This window comes from Myotis lucifugus, unplaced genomic scaffold (assembly GCF_000147115.1).
Source record: "Myotis lucifugus unplaced genomic scaffold, Myoluc2.0 scaffold_11, whole genome shotgun sequence".
NCBI lineage: Eukaryota > Metazoa > Chordata > Mammalia > Chiroptera > Vespertilionidae > Myotis > Myotis lucifugus.
In genome coordinates this window covers 337,252-346,712 of record NW_005871059.1, presented here as the reverse complement: position 1 = coordinate 346,712, position 9,461 = coordinate 337,252, and the positions used below count along the sequence as shown (strand labels likewise).

Below are 9,461 nucleotides of genomic sequence, written 5' to 3'. Positions count from 1 at the left end.
CGCCCCGTGTGATAGCGGATGAGGTCTCTCCTCTTTGATGGTGCGGAGATCCCCCGATCCTTGACTCGCGTCGGCTTGCTGCTTGGAGAACCAAACCTCCAGTAGCTTCTCGGTCCCTTCGAAAAAATGTGCAGCTTCCATCACCGTGAGACTAGCGAACAACCAACAACCACAGAAAATCAACTAAATTAAATCTCTTCTCCCGCCGCTGCTGCGGATTGTTCCAGCTGTTTCAGGTTCCTTTTTTTTTGCTACAATTTTATATTAACTTTTTTTAAAAAAAGAATTAATAAAATTTTCCCGGCTTTTTTGTGTGTGTGTGAGCGAAAAGTTGAACGTGAGTCTGTTGGAAATAGAGGCAGATACAGTTCAGTCTCTTGTAGTCCGCTGTTCCCCCGTTAGAGAGCGAGCTGAGCGAGCGCTAGCTAATGTCGCCGGCCATACTGTGGAAGCGAGAGCGCTGCGTGAGCAGCGCCCTTATATACGCCGTCTCCCTCGAAAGGCCCGGAAGTGACGCACGTCCCGCCCCTGCGGCTCATAGCTGCAGCCGCCTGTCCATCACCGGCGGCCAAGCTGCGGCTGGCTGGCCGCCGGCCGGCGAGGAGCGCGGGGAGCTGCCCGCTGCTGCGGTTCGGGCTCGCGCGGCTCCTAGGGCGGGAGGTGGCCTGACGCTGTCGGCCGGGGACCTGGGGAGCCGGCATGGCGCGCCGAGCGGGTGGGAGAGCGGCGGGGCGTGAAGAAAGGCCGTGCAGTTGTGTGGACGACGCGTCGGCCGGGAACGTGGGGGGTCCTCGGGAAGGGCGGCGGGGGCGGTGGTTTGACCCGTGCGTTTCGCCGCGATTGCTGGGGTACTTGGCCATTCTCTCAAGTGTGTCCCCCTCCAGGCGAACGAAGCCGGGCGTTCAAACCCAGCATTTGTCAACACTTGACGCACACGTTCCCAGGGTCAGATTCGAAGGCGCTTTCATTCACGCCTTAGCTGCTCTACGAAGGCACGCAGTTCTTGACCCGTTTACACAATAGCCAGAAGCGTTGTCTTCTTATTTCAAAAGGGAAAAGCAAGGAGGCTCCCCGCCCTGCAGGGCTCGCGTGCGACCCGCCTCCCACCACGTGGCTCGCCCAAGCCTCGGAGTTGGCCGAGCACAGCAGCTGCCGTGAAGCGCTGGCCACTCCGTGCTCCATTAGGTCAACCGGTGGGAATTGACTGCAAAACGACTTCTAGAAACGGATTTATTTAACGTAATTTGAAATTGATAATATTTTCCTTTAAATTGTCTGAAGTTGATTAACTAATTGAAAGGGGTCTCCACTGCCTCGAAAATTTACGGTGCTACCATCTCCGTGTATCAGAATGTACATGGAAATTAATGAAAAAAGGACCCAAAGCGATCACTAGAGGTTATTTCAAGAACCATGTATCTAATATTTCAGTAATAAACGTGAAGTGTCAAACAGTTGCCAAGTAATACTCATTTTAACCTGCGGTGGCAAAATTGTGATAACAAAGTTATGACTTTTACTCAGAAATAAGAAAAAAAGCCAACCTGACATAAAAATTACCAAGGTGACAAAAGACTTTTCTCCATCATCCTTAAAGGAAGACTTTCCTTAACTAAAAGTGAAATATGATCATGTTGTAAGTGTGGAAAACCTAATAAAAAAGACATGGTTTTAAGTTTGCACGCTAGATTCCCTGAAGGGTAGAACTTGTCTTACAAAAACATTTATTTATTCACATTTCTCCATAAAACCTGTTGAAAGAAGCTGTGTTGTGTGGTAGGTACATATACTAATCTCGCCATGTTTTTAAAAGCACCCAACTCAAACTGGGGATTGGGACAAAAGATAAGAAATGTTACTTATTGTAATAATAATTCAAAGAGAATGTGGTGGTTATACCTGGAATAAAGATAAAAGAAGAATTTGTGTTTTACAAGCTATTCAGTTATTTTGATGTTGCTTATTGAAATGAAGAATCAGTCTACTAAACCACTTCAAACACTAATTGTAGTATAAACATAATTTGGCTTATAATTGCTTATAATTAATTGCTTTTCAATTACTATTATGCTTTTCCCTAATGCAATTTAAGTTAATATAAAAGTGCCAAAAATCTTGGCAAGGTAAGTCCTTCTTAATTTGATACAGGATAATTTTAAAAGTGTCTACCAACTGGACTGGTCCTTTGTAAAATATATTATTTTTCCTTAGTGGCCCCCTCAGATGATTTACCATAGAGCAGCCAGAGTTACTTTTTAAACATAAATCCAACTTAACACTTATTAATATTTAATACTTTAAAATTCTCCAGTGGTTTCCTGTTACATTTAACATCAGAATTTCTTTCTTTTTTAAAAAATATGTTTTTATTGATTTCAGATAGAGTAAGGGAGAAGGAGAGAGATATAGAAACATCAATGATGAGAGAGAATCATCCATGAGTCATTTCCTGTACTCCCCCACTGGGGACTGAGCCCAGAACCCGGGCATGTACCCCGACCAGGAATCGAACCATGACCTCCTTGTTCATGGGTCGATGCTCAACCACTGAGCAGCATTTGTCACTGAGGTCTTAGCTTAAATGTCACCTCTTCTGAGAGGTCATCTGTAATATTAAGGCACAGACTAAGCTACCATAATAAAGAGATCCCCAAATATAGTAACTCAAAAAAGATTACATTTTATTTCTCTCTCTCTCTAGTCCAGAGGTAGGCAGGTGCTAAAGGGGGTGAGTAGGCCGCTTGGCCCTATGAGATCATTCAGGGATCCAGGCTCCTTCTAGCCTGTTCCTATCATAGAGTGCAAACTTCATTCACATGATTAAAGCTGGCCCACATCTGTCTGTATTCCAATCTGGGGAAAGGAGAAAAAGAGAAAGTGGAGAAAAAAATTTCCTTATGAAAATAAGATCAGTAAATTGTAATATTAGTTCTGCTGAGTTAGTCATATGTTCACACCCAGCTGCAAGGGAGGCTGGGAAATACGGTTGCTACCTGGGTTGCAACCGTATTTGTCTGCTGTGTTTAGACACTCCTGGTCAAAACTTGGGCAATTCTATCATTAAAAGAGGGAAAGGATGGGTGTGTTGGGACAATCTGCAGGCCTGCCACATCTTTCCTTACTACCTAATCTGCAGTAGCTAGCTAGTTACTCCCTACCACATAATTCTGGCTTAATTCTCTGCATAATTCTTACTGTTCTCTTGTATTTACTTACTATTGTCGGCTCCCTCTCACCGTCAAATTAGACTTTAAGCTACATAAGTCTTGTTTGTCTTTAAGTGTCCTGATAAATACTACTACTCTTTCAAACTAACCTTATCTCCCAACATTCCACAAGGGCATGAATACCAAGAGTCAGGATCATTGAGGATCTGTCATATTCACTGGGAACTCCAAAGGAATTTGTAATTAAGATCACACTACCATTTAATAGCTTCATTGTTGGTTTAATCTGTCAACTAAATTGACAATCCATGTCTTTTAGATATCCCATCTCAAACAAGGCACGTAGGTAAGTTTTCATATACTTTTGGATTAAATTTAAAGTGACTGGTTGGTATGCTGGAGCTGGCTTCTTCCTGTTTGCAAAACAGGAAACAAAAGTCTTCAGAACTTTTAGGAGCCAGTGGCATCACATTGGTAGCTTGAAATTGGCCATGGTGGGAGTATTTACTTCATGGAAATTGGTAAACTGCAAGCAAGGCTCTCCATACCCTCCAAGAAGTGGGTAGTAAACATTTACCAGTATACCACTGGTTGTCACAAACCTGTCACTTTGTGATGTTGAAAACATGGTTTTCTCTACTGTAAATGTTAGTTCTAACACTCAAGACTGTTGTAGGGCTTCATCTATATACATAAAAGGCTAATATGCTAAGTGCCCCTCTGATTGGTCGCTATGATGCACACTGACCACCAGGGGGCAGATGTTCAACACAGGAGCTGCTGAGCTGCAGTGACTTGGCAGCGATGGTTCTCAGGTGAGGCACCCCAAACCAGAGAGGAGAGAGCCTGATTCCTCCTGGGGCCGCATGATTCCACCTTTGGCCATGGATTATGTTGCTGGGGCACTGTCGGCCTCAAATCTGGTTTACTGCACACTTGTGTTTGCATTCCACACCCTGTATGACAGCAACTTTGCAGAGTGCCCTCTCGGGCACTCCAGGACCCCTCAGGGGATGTCAGAGAGCCAGTTTCGCCCCAATCCCCGCAGGCCAGGCCAAGGGACCCCACCTGCTGGAGGGACACACCCCCCCCCTCGCTCTGCAGATGCCCTTTAAGCTGAGCCAGGGCACCACCCCAGGTGCAGTGGGCCGGGAAGGATGGCGGGGAGGGAGGTTAGCTCCAGGGCGTGTCTGGCCTGTCTTGCCCAGTCCTGCCCCATTGGCCACCTTCTAATTAATTTCCTTTCAATGTGCACGAATCTGTGCACTGGGTCAGTAGTTGTATTATATTGTAAAAGTGATCCGAAAACTATAAAACAGCAAATAAAGATACGATATGGTATTATTACAAAATGCAGAAACAAAAGTACTGAAGAAAGGAATAACACTGCAATGCCTGAGAAGTTTTACATTAAATTGTGAAACAAAAGTGCCCAGATGTTGGAAGCTAATTCCAGCAGGGCATAATAAAATGCGAAAAGTTCATCAAAAGGTTGATGAATCTTGAGGCTTCAGCAGGGCTGAACATCTGCACATACAGGCAGTCCTTGGGGTTACATCGGACTCGACGTACGTCGTTTCATGGTTACATCACCATCTCCCATTTACAGTATTTATAAAAAAAAGTCCATCATTCCCACGTATGTACATATGTGCTTTATGTTTTATTATTTACTTACCACAAGTAAAGGGCAGGAATTGTTATCTTTCTTTTAAATTTTTTTTATTGTTTCACTTCATTACTGCTGTGTATGTGCTATGTGTTGGCTCAATGAGATAGACCATCGACTCAGAATTTAAATTTGAAAGCCGTTTATTAAGCTGGCCAGCTGACCACAGCCCGTACCTTCCCCCTCTGGGAAGCCTCGGGGCATGTGGCAAAGAGCAAGTGTGCATTATGATTTTTATAGCAAAACAGTGTTACCTTAGAAGCTCACAGAAAGTTCATAAGCACAAAACGGGGGGTAAACAGAGTCACACCTCCTGACTGGTCTAAGACAATCTAGCAATTTTTCTTCCATGGTTCTTAACCCTGCAACCCCCCTCCATACGTCAGTCCCTCCTCCCAGCACATACACAATCCTCATATCCTGGCAACACAATTCTTCCTCATATGTCAGTCCCCCCTCCCAGCACATTCTGTAACATTCTGTAACCCTTCCATGGCGCAGTCCCTCACCCTAGCACAGTAAGGGTTCCGACTTATCACGAAAATCAAGGTCACACTGTAGGAACGGATCTGAGGTAAACAGAGGACCGACTGTATTACTGCCCGCTGGAACAGCAGAAGGCAGTTCCCCCAACCTGATAATCTTTTTATTGTTTACCAGGCCTTACCTTTGATATGTATATCTGCTTTGCTAGAGGGTGAAATGTGTGAATAAAAAGCCCTGGGTGCTGGTGAGGAGCTTGGTCACTAGAACTAAGCTTCCTTCTGGCCCTCCAAAATGCCTTCCAAATTCATATTTCTTCTCTAGCCTCTTCATTCATTTATGCACAGGCCCTTTTCCAGATTCCTGAACCCTTCTAGTTGCTGAGAACAACCCTGGCATTACCCAGATATAATGTCCTAAAAACTGTTAACTTCTTTGGTGTGACTAATGCAAAGACATATGACCAAGGTGAGAATGTAGTTTTATTTGGAAAAATTCCCCTTCTGTTCCCCATTATCAGACATAGGGGAAAGAAAAATGATAGAAAATGTGAAACGGATAAGAGAGAATAAGAAACTCAGAATATAACAAATTTCGTAAAATTGTTTCCTAGAATGAATTAAGTATTTAACAGCAGACAAAGTTAGAAATAAGAAAAGATAGACAATGAACTTAATGAATGGAAATGGACAATGAGAGTTATAAACAATGTAGTTGACCATTGTCCTGGCAAGATATGCTAACATAATTTTCTTACTCATTTTCATTAGTAATTAAATATTCAGTAAGAAAAGAATTTGTAATGTGGTTCATGAACACTTTTCACTTCAGTTTTTAAATATTTTAGATGACAGCCTCTTTAAAGGATTTTGTATTTTTTCTTTTGAGACTTCTGTTTTTAAGCTCCACTTCTGTATTTTCTTCTTCTTTCATGCTCTCAATTTGTACTCATCCTGTCAACTAAAGAATAAAAAATATAATTGTTTTGAATATATGTTAAAATATAAAAGAAGTGTAAAAACATCACAAATTAATTTTTTTCTAGTATTTTTCTTCCAAATTGTATAATCATCTGTTAAAATGAAAGACAACAAATATATGAATTTTAATTACTATAACTCAAGTTTATAATTATAAAGTTTTTAAATTTAATTTTTTAAAATTTAATGAAACCTATTAAATATATTTATGAAAATTAAACTAACTGCAATTCCAGTATAATATATCCATTTTGTTACTAATGTAGAGTCTGCATCATACTTCATGTATGTTTTGTCTATACCTACATATACACAAATTTAAGAATAAAAGTTTCAGTATTGCCTGGCTGGCATAGCTCAGTGATTGAGCATCTACCTATGAAGTAGGAGGTCCTGGTTCGATTCCTCGTCATGGCAGATTCCTGGGTTTCAGGCTCGATCCCCAGTACGGGGTGTGCAAGAGGCAGCCAATCAATGATTCCCTCTCATCATTGATGTTTACCTCTCTCTCCTTCTCCCTTCCTCCCTGAAATCAATAAAAATTTATTTAAAAGTAAATAAATAAAAATATATTTCCTCATAGCACATTTTTTAAATGTGGCATAAGATATCTTTACTAATAGGCACAAATATCTGTAGTTTCTCTATAATAAGTAGACAGTAGATAAACCTATGTTCAATAATGGTCTACACATTTAATGACTATCCATTATTGAAAAGTTTTAAAGTTTCAAGTTACCAAAGAGATTTATTTATAAAAAAATTTAAGTACAATATAATTATTGCTAAAGAGTTAACCTAAAATAGCCCTAGCTGCCCTAGCCAGTTGGCCTGTGAACTGAAAGGTCCCAGTTTGATTCCAGTCAAGGGCACATGACCAGGTTGCAGGCTCGGTCCCCAGTAGGGGGTGGTGAGTACAGGAGACAGCCAATCAATGATTCTCTCTCATCATTGATGTTTCTATTTCTCTCTCCCTCTCCCTTCCTCTCTGAAGTCAATAAAAAATATTAAAAAAATATATATATATATAAAAACCTAAGCAACTGAATGGACTGAACAACTGGTTGACCAGTTGCTATGACATGCACTGACCACCAGGGGCAGGCGCTCAATGCAGGAGTTGCCCCCTGGTGGTCAGTGTGCTCCCACAGCCAACCTCCCGTGGCCCCTCCCCCTGGCCAGCCCAATCGCTGGCCAGGCAGAGGGACCCAACCTGTGCACGAATTTGTGCACTGGGTCTCTAGTAAATAAATAAAAATGAATAAGAAAATAAGAGTTAACCTAAAATAAAATTTTTATCCCATTTTCATTTGTTTAATTTATTTGTTCCTAACATTTAAGTTCAGATGTCCTATAAAGACTATTATACTGTTATTTTTCTTGCTGACAATTTTGCAGCATAGATAACATAAACTTATTTAGCTAATAAACCAAGGCAGAATAAAAGTATTATTTAATGCTGATGATTTTAAGGGTATGCATATTTAACCAAATCAAACCAAACTCCAAGCAGCCTTATTATCAGATACTTTCCCAGATCACGTGATTCTGAAAAGTACTTGGGTTAATTTCTGTTATACTGTAGTTTTGAGCATTCTTATATAAGCAGTTGTTTGTTTAAGCCAATTTAATAGAGCTCTTTTTAAAAAAAATTAACAATGCTATCTGGAGGTAGAAAGTACTACAATGCACATGACATACAGACAGACAGAGATATAGATCTTGTAGCCATGAGATAGGCACCATAAAGCAAAACTCACTTATTTAAAGATGTAATAATTTACATGGATCTATTCAGATGGCTACGGTTTTTGTTTGTTTTTTACTAATATTTGTGGAGAAAGCACTTAAGATCTGTGTCTTGGAGCCATAGAGGCAGTTTGTGCTTTCAAAGAACACCCAGTCTCCCCCCACTTTTTCCCTTTAGTCTTAGAAATTGAGAATGATAAAGATAGGTAGGCCTGAATTGTTTCTAGAGCTGCATTTCTGGTTTCATAAAGATATGTAAGATATGGACAACTGCTCTCAAAATTTAGGTTTAAACTTAAGTGACATCATAGGTTGACCTACCTTTCTAACTACATACTCTCTAATTTGTTTCTTTCCCTTTACGCATATAGTTTTATTTTAGCTTAAGGAGGGAACTCAAAATAAAAATTCCTATCAGTCTCTGACATTAGTTTTTAATTTGGCCAAATTATTAGAAGAGAGCAGTTATATCAACATATAAATACTTGGTGAAACTTATGCAACTTACACACAACTCAACAAATAATGGATAGTAAATTGAAAACATACTAAAGAAAAAGCAAAGACTCTTATATAACAAACTCTGACAAATCAATCTAATGCTGTTTCTGGGATGAAGAAATTATACATACATATATATATATATATATATATATATATATATATATATATATATGTATAATTCCCAATCTAAATCCCATAATAAATCCAATTAACAAAAGAGTAACATAATATGAAGTACTAAATCAGGTGAAAATAAATAGAAGGAATAGTTGAGATTATTTCTTCAAAATAGTCTGGAATAAATGTAGGATTCAACAAAATGTCTGGGAAGCAATACCCTCAAAATTAAGAAGAAAATATCAAACAATGTCAATTCCCCAATTCAACCCTCCCCTACACTAGAAATATCAGGCACTAAGAATATCATAAAAAATATTAAATTGATGGTTAAATAAGTAAAAATCAAATTCATTTGTAACACAAGGAAATGTACAAGATGAAAGCAGCTGTGGCTTAAAAACAAATGATGGTGGACTTCTTTGAAGGTGTCATTCCGCTTCATAGGCTTTCTCAACAAGACACTTCACAATTATATTTGTTGAGGTAGAATGCACAATGGCACACACAGGGGAAGAAAAACGTGGAATGAACACTAGTTTAGTTAAAGGATAGGAGGATGTGAACTTGGACACTTGACTTTAGAAGAAATTTCTATACTATTTATTGTGGCTCAAAAGGGATGATCATTCGCATGTATGTACGTGTGATCAACATTATCACAGTGTTCTGGAGGGATGCTTTTTGGACACTCCTCAAAATCAGAAAGAAAACTGAAAGCACTCATCTGTCAGGCTCTTGTGATATTTTCTAGCTTGGGATCCTTGGACATGCCGACCATTCTACGGAGCA

General features: G+C 40.0%; 1 protein-coding gene across 1 annotated transcript in view; it reads right to left on the bottom strand.

Moving 5' to 3' along the window:
- Positions 1-471, bottom strand: part of AMD1 (adenosylmethionine decarboxylase 1) — a 26,174-nt gene extending 25,703 nt beyond the window's left edge. Inside the window, exon 1 of the mRNA XM_014451775.2 lies at positions 34-471. Within this exon, the coding sequence (XP_014307261.1) occupies positions 34-141 (108 nt within the window). The 5' untranslated portion in view covers positions 142-471. The remainder of the gene's footprint in view (positions 1-33) is intronic.
- Positions 472-9,461: the final 8,990 nt, after the last annotated feature.